The 18443-nt window shown below is 37.1% G+C and overlaps 1 protein-coding gene across 3 annotated transcripts in view; it reads left to right on the top strand.

The window, feature by feature from the left end:
• Positions 1 to 17536, top strand: part of LOC131693695 (H(+)/Cl(-) exchange transporter 5) — a 29299-nt gene extending 11763 nt beyond the window's left edge. Inside the window, exons 1-12 of one of the 3 annotated variants that reach the window (XM_058981746.1) lie at positions 1376 to 1556; positions 1768 to 2056; positions 5782 to 5945; positions 6140 to 6976; positions 7033 to 7247; positions 7547 to 7755; positions 7814 to 7954; positions 15962 to 16071; positions 16133 to 16233; positions 16290 to 16453; positions 16518 to 16731; positions 16794 to 17536. In XM_058981746.1, the coding sequence (XP_058837729.1) occupies positions 1843 to 2056; positions 5782 to 5945; positions 6140 to 6976; positions 7033 to 7247; positions 7547 to 7755; positions 7814 to 7954; positions 15962 to 16071; positions 16133 to 16233; positions 16290 to 16453; positions 16518 to 16731; positions 16794 to 16884 (2460 nt within the window). In that variant the 5' untranslated portion in view covers positions 1376 to 1556; positions 1768 to 1842 and the 3' untranslated portion in view covers positions 16885 to 17536. Of the gene's footprint in view, positions 1 to 1375; positions 1592 to 1767; positions 2057 to 5781; positions 5946 to 6139; positions 6977 to 7032; positions 7248 to 7546; positions 7756 to 7813; positions 7955 to 15961; positions 16072 to 16132; positions 16234 to 16289; positions 16454 to 16517; positions 16732 to 16793 lie in introns of those variants that run through there. The other 2 variants (XM_058981745.1, XM_058981744.1) reach the window with 2 other exon arrangements.
• The last annotated feature ends 907 nt before the right edge of the window (positions 17537 to 18443 follow it).

Genomic DNA, 18443 nt, shown 5'->3' with positions numbered 1-18443 from the left:
AATTTTCCATAGATTTTCGTTTGGTTGCAATATTATTGATAACTGATAAAACTTATCAATTTGGACTGTCTTTGGTACGTATTCCCCGCAATTATACTATTGTAATTATTCTAGGAGAATTGTATTGAGCATTGGAAGGTTCTAGCACTACGAGGGAAGCACCTATCTTTACGAAAAAAGGCTTTTCGTGATCTTTGACCCCACCGTTTTCAGGAAAAAATAGTCTTGAAACAATAAATGCACTAGAAAAAAGTTGGACATGAACGGGTTAATTACAGCAGTGAGAACAATCCCGTAAAGCTTTTCATCACCGTCGTCGTTGCATAACATGGCGAACGCATCCAGGATAATGAGCCTGTTTTCGCCATGTTTCTATCATCACGCTACCCATTTGAAGCCGTTGATTAGTGCAGCGTCTGCTATTTTGTTCAACACATTGGGTCAAATGGTAGGGCGACAATTAGTGCACTCGTTTCGAGCTTTCGTTGCGATCAAACACTAGCATTTCATCGTTTTTAAGTTATTTTTGTTATTAGATTGGGACTTAAGAACGAAACAAAGTTGTTGCAGCCAAATTAGACGCACTGCATCGAGTGTAGGCGGAGTAATTAATGAATTTGTGAGACAACCTCCTAAATAGGGTAAATATAGACACTTTACCCTATTTCCGATTTTGATGAAGCAAAAAATCTCCCGAATAACAAAAAAACTCACGACATACATTTTGTAAAAAAATGAGTAATGAACCTCGTTTGCATAAATCGTGGTGGAACTGATTTTTCGTAAAAACTAACGTTAATTGGATATCTATAATGAAAAACTGAACTGATTATATTAGAGACGATTGCTATGAACGTAACTGTAGACAATAGCTTTATTTGTTGCACCGTTTCTTTCCGGATTGGTAATACAATTTTCATCTTCAATCGCGTTTTTCTCAGTTGCCAGTTTTGCAACATGGGACAATTGGGCGTAGAACAGCAGTATAACCGCTTAAGCATATCGCAGATTGATTCTAGACTTGACATTACCCAAGTCAATCCAAATAAGGATTTTGACAGTTCAATTAATGAAAAAAGTAGATCCTATATGAATAATTTCTACAAAATATGTTTATATCTGTAATGGGTCGATTACATATGGTACGGTCACATCGAGTGGAATGACTCATATGCATGCACTTAAAATATGTATGTAGTAGCACTAGTTGCTTTGTACAGTTTAATTTCCAGAAAGTATCTCCTATGTCTAAATAACTTTGTACAAAGGTTGCATTGCAGTCCATCATACCCTACACGCCTACCGTCAGAATTTCATACGACTGGAACATGCGCATTTCGAAGATCTGTCGATTTTTATGCGCTCGATCTGTTTTCGCAAAACAATTGATAATATAATAGCATATGATGCGTTTGGGTGAATTGCAACTACTTGGTAATCTATCATATTAAAGGATACCTAATATTTATTGCTCTGGTGCAGTTGTCGCAAGTATGGATATTATATGTTGCTATTTTACCACTAGTTGGAGTCTTGTCGAAAACATACCGATTTGAGTAGGTATTTAGTAATTCATCTGGTTACGCTGCAGGTATGTCGTTTGTGATTGAGAGTTTTTGCTCAAATAAAATTAAGTGTGGCCTCTGGAAGGCTTTTAAATAAACTTTATTTTTTTAAAATAGACAAACGCACTTTTAACTTGGACCTTCTGCAATAAAATGTGTAACAAATTAAGTAATCGTAATCTTTTATCCACGCCTTTTACAGACTCCTCCATCGTCGTCGGCAAATGAGAAAAATTTCATAAATACAACAACACTTTCGACACTATCGGACGACGAAATGATTGATATTACGCCAAGCAGTGTCACCAATCCCAACTATCAGTACCATTCTGCGTCAAACGGGAGCCACCGGGAAGATGGGATGGATAACAACAGTTCAGGCATAACTGGAAGCGGTCTAGGCGGAGGGCTGCATGCTGGTAGCGACAACAGTGTACGGACTTCTCCCACACATCCCAGATTCGGGCGAGATTTCCATTCGGATCATGAAGGTGAGTGCCATATGTGTATTAACTGTGTTTTTGATACACCATTGCATCATTGTTAGAAAGAATGACATAGCTTTAAACTGTCCGTACAAAGGTTTTTTTTTGGAAAAAATTGTTGGACATAAACGATGTCGCGACGTATCTAGCGCTTCATTTGTGGTCCGATAATTTTATTTGAACCATTGCAAACTTTCTAGTGATTCAAAACTTAGTAGTTTTTATTGATTTCATTTGAATCTTAGTTTCATGTAAAAAAAAAGTTGGGGCTGATTTTATAAGGGTAAGGAACACGGCGCTACAAAAAAAGAATGTTCTTTTAAAGTCGTCTGTTAAAGGTTGTAGAACTGGTTAAATGCAACACAAAACCACGTTTGATCTATTTATTACACACCCAAATTTTGATTTATAGTAAAATTGAAAATTTGGGTAGAAGTAGTATAGAGAGTATTGTTTACACTGTATTTTTATCGCTATCAGTTTTTGAAAATTGTTCCCGATAGATTTAAATCTGCGTGTGTTATAGCATTATGCGCAAGGAATGCATGGCTGCTTAAAACAAAAGAAGTTCAGCGCGGCCACCGAGATTGCGGAGACTATTTCAGAGGTTCAATTCTAAAAATTAAGTGTATAAAAAAAGTCGATTTTTTGCTTACTACACCAGACGCCCCCCATAAAAGTTATATGTGGTATTGGGACAACAATATGAATGTAACTATTATTTTGTGATTTTTTCATTAAAAATGTGAAAATTGCTCAGCATTTTCATTAGAAATTATTCCGCATCCAACGACCTATTCATGATCAAAATCGGTTGAAAAATGGCAGTTTTTTTTTTTCAAATTAGAAACTTGCTCGCATGAACTTTTAAGGGGATAAAATCCCATATAATATTTTCAACAAATAGATTTTTTTTGCTCGATTACGTATACATTCAAAATCATGTGTGTGTGAGCTTTGAACTTGAAATTGGAAAAAAATGACAGAAGATATAATTCTAGAATCCTATAGTGCGAGGCAATACCTCACTTATCCCTTAAAAGAGTTCATGCGAGCAATTTTCTGATTTGGAAAAAAAATAACTGCCATTTTTCAACCGATTGCGATCATAAATAGGTCGTTGGATGCGGTATTAAAATGTTGAGCAATTTTCATATTTTTATATCGTTTTTTGCTATTAATCAAGATTTTGCGGGTATGCAACATTTTTTAAACATTATTTTGTGTTGTATTTGGTGAGATCTACAACCTATACTAGGTCACCTGAAATAAACAAAATCACTGTAGCATTGAGTAATTTGCTTTTCTTGTTTTCACGTTCAGTCAAAATTCCAAAAAAAAACACATTTTTTATGAGCCACTTATGAGCCTTTAATTGCTCGGCCTAGAATCAATGGTATGCGTATAAATTGGTATCAGCATCTTTGCTTCGTTTTTCAGAACCAATATAGTAAAACAAATGGCCGCACCGAAAACTAGAATCGAGTGCCCCAATTATTGTCCTACCAGTTGAGCCAATGCGTTGAACAAAAATGGCAGACGCTGCTCTAACCAACAGCTCCAAATTGGTATGCTGTTAATAGAAACAGGGCGAAAATAGGCTTATTACCTAGCATAGCATATCAGAAATGTTCGAACTTATCATTGCCAGTAAAATATTTCACAATATCGATTTTTTAAAAGCAGGGTCAGTGCGAGAGCATGTTATTATACTTATTTCCAACGCCCGACTCCTACCAGCAGAAGGCAAAAGATTTTTCACATTTCTTCTCGATCATACCAATCCAAAAATTGTTCATAGTTACCCGAACAATATTTCTAGTTATCTAGCAGGCGTATTGAATCTTTCTTGTTCAGTTTTTCATAAAGTCAACAGATATGATCCCAAAGCAATAACATTGACTGTTTTGTAGTCAATTTCCTTCAATAACTTTATATTCTGATATCAGTAGGTTGCGGAATTTTGATGTCCTTGGCCCTCTGTGGAAGGATTTCTAATACAGTTGCACTTTATCACATACTTTTTTGATGGTTTTCCAGTTGTACGCTTGTAGTAACTATTGTTTTGTCTTAAATCTAGTATTAATGTTATCAATTAAAGATACACATTTATTTTCTTCAATGATGTTGTAAATAATACAGGATGCTACAATTGCGTGGAATCCTAGATGTTGTAGTAACAGTTTTAGAGTATTTTTTGCGAAATGTTTTGTACCAAGTTTAGGTAATTCATTTAAAATTTTCTAACCAAAACATGACTCGTATTATTTACTACAAATCTTCTGAACATACTATTGAGCTAAACCTAACCTTTATTTCACAAAATGTATAGTTCATGGGAACCGAGTGCTACTGATACCTAACCGAGCGCCGCTAGGTCCCATGCAAAACTGACTCAGACATCACATCATCGAAAGTTTAATAACTTCTTCTATCAAATCCGGATTGACTCGCAGTCTTCGGCAGAGATGTAGACAATTAAATTATCTTTCCTATTTTCACTTGCAGTGATAATCTGATGCATACAGTGCCACCTAGTGGTGAAAATGCGAGCTAGTGGGTTTTCTCAATGTAAACCCACCAGCAGTACACTACATGCCTTGAAAGAATTCGTTAAGGATCTGTTTGATTTTAATATGTTGTCCGGTCTTTAAGTGTTGGGGATACGATTAAGTGTTGGGGATAATTATGTTTCCAACACTGTAGCTTTGACCACATTCGCCACTTATGACGGTTCTTGATGCCCCGGGGAACTCGCCTAGTTCCTGAACTGGTGTCACACCTTCCCAGTAAACTCTTAACCGATTTTCATAAACTTAGTTTTATGTATTATTGAATCTAATTATTTATTGTTTATTACTTCGACTAACGTTTTTATTGATCTGAATACATTTTTTACAACAAACTTTTGCTTCCAATAAAAACAGTGTTAATTTCAATAAAATAATTATTAAAAAATAGACAATTTTATTGAATTCTGCAAATACATTTATTGTCTCCCGACCAATAATTTTATTTATTGAATTTAAGCCATATTTTAGTAATTCTAATTTTTTTATTGAGGGCTTTAACCGGGTGGTCATTCGTTCGTAATCCATATTTGTATAGAACATTCAAATCTTTTTTCTGTGTGAATATATTGTCTACTATTGACAATTCCGGACATGTTTAAGAACTAACGCCACTTCGGTGATGACCAATTTTCAATAACCTAGGTATAATATGCAGTTCCTTGATGGGCCCCCATCTACCCCTCACCCCCTCTCTCAGACCAACCTCACACCTGCCTTCATCCCATATACCAAAATAAGTTAGGTGGTTCCCGACACATTATCCCCCAGACCCCCACCACCTCGCATTTCAAAATATGTTAGCATGAAGACAACATTGAACTCACGCTGATTAACAAATTAAATATTATTTTGTTTGTTTCAAAGATCTGAGAACCAGCGTCCAACCTCACACCTGCATTCCCAAAATAAGTTATGTGGTTCCAAACACATCATCCCCCTCCCCCCACCACCTCGCATTTCAAAATATGTTAGCATGAAGGCAACATTGAACTCACGCTGATTAACAAATTAAATATTATTTTGTTTGTTTCAAATTTGTTAACATGTCTCGGTGGAATCATCCTATTATCTCAATCCTTAGTTATCTATAACAACAAATCAATGAATCTTAAAACTTCGTGGACTATTCCGCCACTAACCATACTTTAATATATTTAGGCATCTCCTTCTCTGGAATGACTGACACCAGTGATGATATTCCTGGCATTGGCCAGTACGAGGATTTTCACACGATAGATTGGCAGCGAGATATCGCTAGAGATCGCATGCGGCACAGATATATTGTGAAGAAACGACAGGATTCAATTTGGGATCTGATAAAGGTTTGTTTTATATTTTATATATATATATATATATATATATATATATATATATATATATATATATATATATATATATATATATATATATATATATATATATATATATATATATATATATATATATATATATATATATATATATATATATATATAATATCTATTGCTTTGATTGATCTTGTCCTCTGTTATTTCAGGGTGCACACGATGCTTCATCGGGCTGGGTTTGTGTGCTGTTGGTGGGTCTATTCACGGGTTGCGTTGCCGGTCTCATCGATATCGGTGCCAGCTGGATGACGGACCTGAAGTTTGGAATATGCCCACAGGCCTTTTGGTTGAATCGAGAACAATGCTGCTGGTCTTCGAATGAAACTAGCTTCGTCAGTGGGAACTGCTCTCAGTGGTACACGTGGTCGGAGATCATAGCTTCGTCTCGAGAGGGGGCGGGTGCTTACATCATATCATACTTTTTCTACATCGCGTGGGCAATGCTGTTTGCACTACTGGCAGCATCTTTGGTGCGCATGTTTGCACCATATGCGTGTGGTTCCGGTATACCGGAAATTAAAACAATCCTCTCCGGATTCATAATTCGCAGCTACCTGGGAAAATGGACGTTAATCATCAAATCCGTCGGCCTAATACTGTCAGTATCAACTGGCCTTAGTCTTGGCAAAGAAGGTCCCATGGTTCACATAGCCAGTTGTATAGGAAACATACTGTCGTATTTGTTCCCAAAATACGGCCGCAATGAGGCTAAAAAACGCGAAATCATTTCAGCAGCAGCTGCAGCTGGCGTGTCTGTTGCTTTTGGAGCGCCTATCGGAGGTGTTCTGTTTAGTTTGGAGGAAGTTTCCTACTACTTTCCACTAAAAACGCTATGGCGATCATTCTTCTGTGCATTGATAGCCGCCTTCATACTGCGTTCAATTAATCCCTTCGGCAATGAACATTCGGTGCTCTTCTATGTAGAATATAACAAGCCGTGGATCTTCTTCGAGTTGGTGCCTTTCATCGGACTGGGAGTTATTGGGGTAATTTTGAATTCCGGATAGTTTTGTATTATGTATTAATGAACGTATTGTTATAGGGCGTCATTGCTACACTGTTTATTAAAGCCAATCTGTGGTGGTGTCGGTTTCGTAAATATAGCAAATTGGGACAGTATCCTGTGACCGAAGTGTTGATCGTCACGTTGATAACGGCAATTATCGCGTACCCGAATCATTATACACGCATGAATACTAGCGAGCTAATCTATTTGCTATTCAGTCAGTGTGGAATCTCCAACAGGGATTATCTCTGGTATGCAAATAAATCATTTCAAGAGGTTTTTTTAAAAGATATCTTACAATGAGAGACTCGTTTTTTTACTTTCTCTTCGGTTAATAACTCGGTCACTTTAACATTTGCTCCTTTTTGCATAATGTGCTAGTCAAAACTGTCGTCTTTCGATCTGTACTGTAAAATTAGTGGGAAGTGCCATAGTGACGCCTAAAAATCAAAAGAGGATGTAAACAAAGGAATCTCCCGATGTTAGATATGATGTATTGAAAAAACTCTAGGTTTATTGTAGACACAGTTTGAATAATATTCCGTTGCAGTGACTATAATCGTAACTTTACTGACGTTAACTCCGCAATTGAAATTGCTGCCGCTGGTCCAGGTGTATACAAAGCAATCTGGTTGCTTACGTTAGCTCTAGGAATGAAGCTCGTGATGACAATATTCACGTTCGGCATGAAAGTACCATGCGGATTGTTCATCCCGTCTCTGGCGCTTGGAGCAATTATGGGACGCATCGTTGGAATAGGTAAGATTGTTTTGGTCCTTATCTGATATCCCTGTACAATGATGCTGCCTGATTTCAGGAATGGAACAGTTAGCTTATCACTATCCTAAGATTTGGATATTTTCCGGGGAGTGCTCAACTGGCGAAGATTGTATCACACCAGGATTGTATGCTATGGTGGGAGCGGCCGCTGTATTGGGAGGAGTCACACGAATGACAGGTAAGATTGACATATCTTGTTGTAGGGGAACATAGGGTAGTACTTTTTGAGTTATTTTCCCAAGCGCTTGTGTAAATTTCAAGAGCAAATTCGTTCAAAAATATCTTTATTTTACTCAAATTGACCAACCCAATTCCACGCTCAATTGTACTGGACTTTGGGTATGAGCTACGGCGTTGGATTTTCATATGAACTCCGGAGTTCATAGCCTAAGCCCCCTGAGATAATAACGACCTAAGAGAACTCTGAAAGCCCATGTGTACGCCTAGTTGGTCAATAGATGTGGGAGATGCGAGTCTTGTTAATCATTTTAATAACCTAACACGCGCATAAACAAATCGTGTATGTAATCCCATTGAATTAATTATGGAATCATATTGACTAAGAAACCGGTTCTATGGGACAAAATTACTTGCATTGTTCACAGATCACTAAAATGATTTATTTGACAAATTCCTGTCAGAAACTATTTAGTCTAAAGAATTGGATTACGAAATTGAGTGTCGTTACCTTTTATGAAAGGGTGCGCTTTTTCCATATTATGGACATATTGCAAACATATATTTGAAGCAAGTGTTTTTTAATGGCGACACATAAATGTCATGTCAATGTGGCCTGATTCGTGGTGGAATTCCAGCTCGAATGCAACAGGCCGTTTTAACTTAACCCCGATTCAGACGATACATCAGCTTCCGTCAAAGGGAAAGAATGCAAACGCCACATCACTGTTCCGTCAGGATGAACTGTATGCGTTTCTCGTGTGTTCATTCCGTCATGTACGTCAAAACGTGCCGTGCCATTCATGTTGTGTATGCAAGTCTCAATTTAACTGCATGTTATTAATTTGGATGTTCCGTTGAAGTGCAGTACCGGTGTCGGAAGCCCGACGTATCGAGTAAATCGTACTTTAAGGGACCATCCATAAATGACGTAGCATTATATGGGGGAGGGGGGAGTATTGTATTTTGTGATGATGTGCGACGACAGGTGGGTAGGGGGTCATGTCATGCTACGTAGCTTTTTTAAAGGGTCACATCGTTTTTTAATTTTTTTTAATGTTACGGGGTCAAAGGGGGTAGAGTTACCGTCATGCAACGTAATTAGCAGGGGGTATTTAGAAGTTTGTGACGAAATGCTACGATGGGAGAGGGGGTGCTAAATCAATCAAAAATGCTACGTCATTTATGGATGGTCCCTAATTAGTTTTAGAATTAATTGTTACATTTGTGCTGAAATTCGGAGAGAAACCATTCCGAATACGATGACTGGGATCTAGCAGCGAAAACTGCTGGCAAAACGATAGAGCGAGAGAGTTGTGAGAAAAGAGGTTCAACTTTCCTCTTGGTGGAAACTGATGTGTATAATGTATGAGAGCAAACATTTTTTTTCTAAATTTTACATACAACTGTAGTCTTACGATTTCTCCAAAAACTGTGAAGAAGCTGTACCACCTCTGCTTTTCAAGTAAATATCCGCTTCTGTTCAGGAAAAGACATATATTCTCCATGAAAATTTGCAATGTTTGATATGTTTTTGGTATGATTTGTACGGTTTCGTAGTTATAACGTTTCCAGGATTCACGTATACGATTTGCGTATGTTTATTGGACTATTGAGAAAAATAATGGCCTACCTATGATTCGATTCCTAGTCCTACCAGGAGTGCTTGTTTCGAGTTTGAAACAAATTGGTCAAGTCTAGCTACTGGACCAATCTGCATTAAGTTTGTATGGGATTTTTTGACAATTTACATGAAGCAAACCCGCTAACTCGCATTTTCAACGCTAGGTGGCACTATATGCATCAGATTACCACTGCAAATGAAAATTCAGATAGTTGCATGACAGCCGCCTATATAAATTCATAGGAAGCTTATTCCTTCGAGCTTTAGAAAAGCACACATCAGACAAAAAAGAAACAAACATTGCAATAGAAGACCCTCTTCACTGTTGTGCAATAGAGACTGCTTATCACTTCTATAGTTCGCCTTTGTTCGACTGTCTTATTGTCTAGTGGCTTCACTGAAATTGACTTGCATAGCAACTGTGGTTATATTTGGTCAATGTCGTATATACAGGTCTGGCGAAGATGGCACTTTGGTATTCGTAAGACGAATCTTACATGAGTGATCACAGTATAAATCGACTTGCTTTCGTCATAGCGGTCGTTCCGCTCCCATTGAATCGTGTGACCGCTATGACGTCGACCCGTTGTGCTTCTGGATTGTTTACATATTTTTGGTTGCCAACACTAGCAAACCGTGTGTTGTGCCACACCTATATATACCCATTGATATTTGGTGCGCTTTCAGACGTGCGCAGAACTTTCACCATTCATTCAAATTCAATCCGAACGAACCACAATACAGTTTAGTAAAACGCTTGCCTTCACCCCAACCGAATGAATTCCCGCTATGGATACCGAAGCAACAACACGAGGAAACAGAAACAGGAACGAATATATTGCGAATCTTTTCTTAAATCCACATTGCGACTTTTCAGCCATGCGCACCGGGCCGTGCGTTGAGTTACGCGCCCATCTAGTTTGCATCGGTGCGAGTGAGAAAACGTTTTGACGTTTGTTTTTGTTTCGATCGCACTCGTGTGTATCCCATCTCGAGATAGACAATATCCACACACGCTTGCATAAGCACGTATCATTATAATGATGAACAGTTGTGAGTATTATTAAGAGAGAGGATATCAGTATTCTCTTCTCTCTTGAATAGTGGTCCCTCTTTGCTTGGTAGATTATTTGGTGGAATTGGTTCAAGAACATACAAGCTGTTGAATCATTCAGATTCATTGTGTAATGCTGAATCTGGATATAAAATTCTTCTGGACATATTAGCGGTTTTCAGCGTCTTTCGCTACGTCAGTTAAGAACATATGGCTGGTGGAGCGGACAATAGGCAACAAGTACCGCTTATTTGATTCTGCTGAGGCTTGAGGGAAAAAATTGAGCTTGTGTTCACGATGCTTTATAAATTTATGGAAATCGTGGATATTCAAACATCGATATGCATTTTATCAGTTTTTTGGATATTGGGTTCTCAGATGATTCAGCCCAACACATACAGGTTAAATTTTTTCTAACATTGTATCTCTAGCTTACGAATACAGGTAATTTTCTATACAACGTACCCTCGATATAGCGTCACTCGATATAACGTACATTTTTCCTCGATATAACGCACAAATTTTTTAATTTATTTTTCAGGTCCAAATTTCTTTTCAATTACGCATGTATTTCACATTTTAAGAATTCAATATGTTACACACAATCTTAAAACGTACTAATTGGGCTTCCAATGAGCATGTTAGCAATTGGCTACTTCATTGAAGGCTACGAGAGCGTTTGTTTTTCAATTTCATTTGCGGATGATCGTAATTTATTAAAAGCAAGCATGTATCTCAATAAATAATACAAGATCAGTAAGTTCTAACTGAAAACAAAAATAATAATATTGGTGTGACCATTGTTGGTTGGTTTCGGGACAGCGGAATCCGATTCTCTGGGCCGAATGACAATGTTTAAGTTTCATTGCATGCTGTGCAACAAAAAATAGCATGTCTAGTGCTATCATATTTGATGACAATCAGATACAATCGCTTCCTGAAACTCCTGAATTAAGTGCCTCGGATTACAGATTCTTTTTATTATGCTCGACAATTGGGTCATCAAATTACATCAACCATATGATCTATGAATCATATTGCAAGTAATGCGGACACATTCAACTCCGATTTCGGATATTCCTGAATTCAGTTCCCTGGACTCATGCTTGTTTTGTTTGTTTTACATTCATGTTGCCATGAAATGACGTCCCATTGACGATCTACGAGGAATTCAGTAATATTTATCAAAATTTCTGGGTTTGAGACTCTTGAATCAGGTTACTAGAATCGAAGATTGTTTTCGAATCCTATTATGTGTTACGTCAAATAAATAAGAGTGAGAGATCGTACTTGTAATTACATGGACAACTGTGCGTTTTACGACCGGTATGGGGTATTTGGGAAACCGGTTAGCGGATTGAAATATATTTTCAGAAATTCTTGAATCGTGGATACAAATGGATCTTTATAGTCTATTCTAATGATGAAAGTTCATAAATTGCTTTTATTTGATGAGGCGCAGACGTATTCCCACACTTTATAAGCCCAGAAAGAACAATAATGACTAATGACTTAATAATTAGGAAAAGAGTCAGAATAAGAATATTTGCAATAAATTTAATTCATATAAGCAAACAAAAATTAAATGCGGCGTCTTTTTTATAGAACCGCTATAATTTTCTTATGAGAAAAGTTGTTTCACACTGCTAGGTAGGTTAGATTTTCAAAATTAGTTACGCGTGATCAAAATTCTACAAAATAAAGTACCATGAACAACAATTCTGTGAGGATTTTGCATGCTTCGATATAACGTACAATTCGATATAACGTACAATTTTTAAACCGAGATGTACGTTATATTGAAGTTTACCTGTATTTAGAATTTTATAATCGTGAACCAAAACGAAGTGGTTATAAGCTTGGTTATAATTTATTCGCATTTAACAAGGACAATATATGTTTCAAACTATGATGTACTACATTATTTTCCTAAATGTTGTACAGATAGGTTAAATGTTAACAAATGTAATATTAACCACAAATTTGATGAGCAAGATTTATGACTTTTGATTAAATTGGATACCTACTAACGGAGTGTTTAAAATGTACGGCATATTGTGGAATATTTATTAATCAGAAAACCCACCGCAGGAGCCTTGACCAAGGCGTGGGGAGCTTGACCAAGAGAATTTTGAAATATCAGAACAAAAAACAATGGCATATAACATGCTGTTATCTTTTCTTCCCATATTGATGAGGTTCTTAGTACTAGGTAAAAATATAAAACGAGTGTATTTCATGAGCTTTGATTTTTTAATGCATTTCTTTTTTTGGATTAACTGTACTGATTACATTCACGTGTCACAAAATCAGTCATAGAAATCATTAGTGTATCTACCTTTGGTGTCCTTGAACGATTGATTGAAAAAAAATTCTCTTCTTTTTGGAAACGATTTGTCAAAAAAAAACACCATTTTCACCTGAAAAAAATTATTAACAAATCCATAACATTAATATGAAAATTTTGACGAAAAAATGGAATCGTTCAAGGACACGGCAGTTAAATTACGAACTAGCAAAAATAAAGTTTTGAAATCGGTTGCAAACTCTTTCGGCACTCGTAGTCGCTGCAAATATCGTGATAATCGCGTTTAAAGTTTCAAGTATAAGCCACACCTTCGTAAGGGAGCAAGATGAAAAATGAAATGATGATGGGATCGAAACAAATATAAAAATATAAAAAAAAATTAAGTACCAAATGGAACACGTTATTAATAATTGTTGAATTTCGTGCTTGGTAAAGTCTCCCCATGTTTCCTTAACCCTATTTGTATTTTCACAATTCGACAGATTCAATAGGTTGAAGATAAAACTAAAAAATATTGCATATGAAAAGCGCAAAGAACATGTTCCTATCTCGAATAAATATCATAAAAGACTACAAACACATTCTCGTTATGAGCGCTGTTCTCCGGGGCAGCTGGACGGCATCATTTTTCGAACCTACATTCGCACCCAGAAAGCAAAGAGAATCTGGGTGCCTATGTACAGCTTGCTATGGAGAATGAATGATGCACAGCGTTTGATATCTCTTCGAATGGGAGAGAGAATGAACAACGGGTACTGTTACGCTATGCTCATATACCTACACTATAGAACAGCAATGATTCACCAGCCTCGGTAGTGATGAACCAAAGCCGTCAACTCCGCAACTCAGTGGTGAATGGTTCAATAGGTGGTATGTTTGTGAAGCGAAGAGCGAATGAAGAGTGTTCGTTCTTTTTCAGCTGATTCGTTTTCCAAGCTCTGCGTGCGCAATGATAAGCGCAACAACAAGAAAGATAATTTAACCCATTCATGCCCATGTTGTTTGTGGACAACAACGTTTTTAAACAGCTATAACTTTTGATTGAGGCAAGATTTGCTCACAAAAAACAAGTAAGCCTAATAAATGTGACTATTGCTTTTCATTTGAGTGCTAACAGTTACAAGGATCAGCTCTAGAACTGAAGTTATTGCAATTAGTGTGATTGAATTCCAATGGAGCAGTGCTGCCAGGGACAGTTTACGTTGACGACGAAAAATGATTTTTTCGTATATCTTCGTTATTTGCAATATTATTTGAAAGTGATAAAGCATATCAATTTAGAGTGCCTTCAGCTATGTTTTCAACGCAAGTGGACTGTTGTAAATATTCTAGGAGAATTATATTTAGCATTGAAAGGTAAAAATTGAGCAGCTTCTAGCACTGCGAGGGGAGCACTTATCTTTATGAAAAATAGCTTTTCGTGTTTCTTGACCCCACCGGTTGTAAGGAAAAATAGTTTTGAAATCCTACATGTGCTAGAAAAAAGTTGGGCATGAAAAGGTTAAATATCTACAAATTTGTCGAAGAGTACAAGTCAATCCGATTTTGTTAAAAATTATTCAATTTTAACGGAGCGATATCTTAGTCACTTGTGCGTGGGGCCTAGCAGTGCATGGTTGTAATGTGTATTAGTGCTTGATTTCCATGAACTATATATTTTTTTATAACATAATGTTTAGACATAGATCGCTCCATAGTATGTTTAGAAAAAATATAGCATATAATGAGGGCGCCATCACTAGCTTTTCAAGGAAGAGAAATAGAATATGTTCAGAAGAATTGTGGCAAAATGCCTGTTGTACAACTTTGTAGAAGTCATCTAGTTTCTATACCATCTCCATATTGCAGCGGTTCTCAACCTTTTTCGTACCACGGACCCCTTAGATATCACACTGGGTTGCTGTGGACCCCCACAGATAAACATCAATTTTGTTTGCTATCAATATGTTATTTTCAGTTTGTTAGCAAACAAAATTTGAAATTTCAATATGCACTCTGAAAATATGTTTTTCTTCGCGGACCCTCTGCGACGACATCGCCGGCCCCCTAGGGGTCCGTGGACCTCAGGTTGAGAATCACTATATCTCTTTCTAACAAATTTGTAGCAAGCATTCCGGGGGGAACTAGGAATCAACTGAGGTGTGGCTCGATGACGGTTATATTTTTCTCTTGTCGCACAAATGTTTATGTTATGATAATGAAAGCCCTGGAGCAAGATTTTAGATTATAAATACCTTCATGTCGTTTGGCATAAGTTCGTTTGGGATAAGTTTATTTGGCATAATGTTCATTTGGCATAAAAGCAGCTGACACATGCTTTCGTTTGGCATATTGTTCATTTGGCATAATGGTCATTTGGCATAATGATCGTTTAACATAATGATCGTTTAGCATAACGGTCATTTGTGCTAGTGGTCGTTTGGTATAATTTGAAATATACATTGAAATCTGTTATATTAGGCGTTCACGCCTAATGTGGCTACGCCACATCGCTTTACGTATGGTACTATCCGACATCGCTCCGCTCCGTCGGACTTAAACTAGTTGATAGTTGATATGATTGAGTGACCCGGACAAACGAGTGGATTATAGGTGAGGGGTCGTCGCTTCCGACGGTGGGTCGGCGGCCACCTCACCCAGCGAATCCTCAGCGGATTTGCACCGCTTCGGATGCTTGGTTATGCGACAAAGCCAAGGGCAAGAACGGCCAAACGAGTGGCTCACTAGTTTACTTGCAAGGGCTATTTGGTATACAAATTCAAAGAACTGATCATGTCTGAAAGAAGGAATCAACCCTTATGTTTCTGACAAATATTTGCCAGAAACATAAAGGTTGATTCCTTCTTTCGGTTTCCTTCGTGGATGAATTCAATAAAAATAACTAATACTAAAAAACGGGATGCAAGCAATGACGCTAAAATTTAATTTTAATCAAATGTGTTAGCTTTTCTATCAAATTCGTCCGACCAGACGTTAGTGTAAGCCGCTCTTAATTTGTTTATGGTGTTCTATTTAATTTCAGTGTCTCTGGTGGTCATAATGTTTGAGTTAACTGGAGGTGTACGATATATCGTACCCCTTATGGCTGCTGCAATGGCGTCGAAGTGGGTTGGCGATGCACTAGGAAGACAGGTAATTCAAAATGCAAATGATGCTGCGATACAAGTTTTCTTATTGCCGACTGAACTTATAGGGCATCTATGACGCACACATAGCACTCAATGGTTATCCCTTCTTGGACAGCAAAGACGAGTTCCAGCATACGACGTTAGCGGCCGATGTGATGCAACCAAAGTGATTCCTGGTATTATCCTGACTTTGTACTAGTTATATTCTCTTGCTTTTTGCAGACGTAATGAAACACTTTCGGTGATCACTCAGGACTCAATGACCGTGGACGACATTGAGACCCTTTTGAAAGAGACTGAACACAACGGTTTTCCAGTGGTTGTGTCGAAAGAAAACCAATACCTCGTTGGGTTTGTTCTAAGAAGGGACCTTAATCTTGCTATAGGTATGACAAATTGGATAAATTGCTTATCTTCATATTAGTCAAATTTATGTTCGCAATTCTCCAGCAAACGCCAGACGTATGATTGACGGCATCGCTGGTCAATCGTTGGTGATATTCACCTCGGCACAGCCTGTGCAAAATCTTGGCCCATCCCCACTGAAGTTAAAGAAAATTCTTGACATGGCACCAATCACGGTAACGGATCAGACACCGATGGAAACAGTTGTCGATATGTTTAGAAAGTTAGGTCTAAGGCAAACGCTCGTGACGCACAATGGGTATATATATATATATTTTATATTAATATTCTACAAAATTATAACTGGTGTTCTATTTTCAGGCGTCTGCTGGGTGTGATTACCAAAAAGGACGTACTACGACACGTCAAACAGATGGATGACGAAGATCCGAATACGGTTTTGTTTAACTAGAATAATTGGCTTCCACTCACTATTTTGTTCTTTACTTAAAAACCCAATTTTTCTACTAAGTTCATTTCGTTAATTAATATTTATTATTTAAACTTCAAATCAATCTGAAAATTATACAGGAACAAACGTTAAATGATACCGGTAAAAAACACACAGTTTTACTTCTGATATTGATATATTTAGAGTACAGTTTTGATTTTATTATTTACTAACGACCAAATTAAGTTCGCCAATGCGAAGTGAACAAACCAGATAGTCGCATTACTCATATTTACATATTTTTGTTATCGAATTTACTATAGTTGCATATTCCTGTTTATGATTTGTTAGAATTGAGCGTAAATATTTGAATCCGTTGAATCTGATTGTTTATTGAGTATTAGAAGCAGATAGGCTGTATGTAGGAAATCAACTCCATTAAAGAAATTTTATACATTGTTAGCCAAGTTTTTGTATTATATATTAAAGCAGGTCGGCAATCGGTGAGGCATCGAATGCAGTTTTGGCCTCTTGTTCCTATCCAAATTGTAAACAAAATGAGAATAAATTGCAAAATTTCACTGTAAAGAAATCCGCGGTATCATTGATAATGCAATACAGTCGAGAGGAACGTAAAACAACAGATAATAAAGTTGTATATTTATGTAATAAAGATAGTAATAGTTTTCATTGATATTTGAAAGAAACGTCCGGATTCGATTCAATCTACTGAGAATGCAAACCATTTATTAAAATCGTTATTGTCAAGCCTATGTCCGTGCATCGTCCCACGAGCGTTATGGTGGCTCAGAGACTGTCCTTCCATGTTGCTCAGGGATACATTGCTCCATACATATATGCATATATCCATCTATACGAACATATACATGTATACATACGTACATACAATTTAATGCATTTGCATTTAATGTTTGTCTTAGCGTATGATATCGTGTCCTCTAGTTTGTCCAATCCTATTAACCCTTAAATGCATGAAACACATTTTTCTTCGGTACTCATTTTTCGATATGGATACGATATCTCGACAAACATATGATTACGGTTTAAAAACCAACTGTCAAAATACACTTGGAAAGGTAATTCCGGACAAACCGTTACTGGCTAAACACAGTTCATAGCAGTTAATGAAAGAGAAAACTTTTCTCTTTTCTATACTACCAACATCTGTGATTGGCGAGTAACGGTTTGTCCGGTATTTCCTTTCAAAGAGAATTTTGACAGTTGGCTTTTAAGCCGTAATCATATGTTTGTCGAGATATTTACCTCTTGTTGAGGCTTTATATCATAGAATTCAGTATGTTGCCAAATGGCAATAGTGTTCATTTAAGGGCTAAATATTTTCCTGCAATCGCGTTTGAGTCAGCGTCATAACTGAAAAAAATTCGCGCTACTACTTTCTTCTGCTTTGTTTCTGCTCTCCTTTGTCGTCTCCTATGTTTGACATGGATCATTCGACTTTTGAGGGGTTACACCACTGTATAGCCCGAAAAAATAGGCATATTGTCGGGAATTTTTGTTGACGCAATAAAGAGGTGAATCGAGTTTTTGTTAAATGCGAT

This window comes from Topomyia yanbarensis, chromosome 3, assembly GCF_030247195.1.
Source record: "Topomyia yanbarensis strain Yona2022 chromosome 3, ASM3024719v1, whole genome shotgun sequence".
NCBI lineage: Eukaryota > Metazoa > Arthropoda > Insecta > Diptera > Culicidae > Topomyia > Topomyia yanbarensis.
Note: the sequence above shows the minus strand (reverse complement) of the source record. Positions and strands in the feature narration are given on the sequence as shown.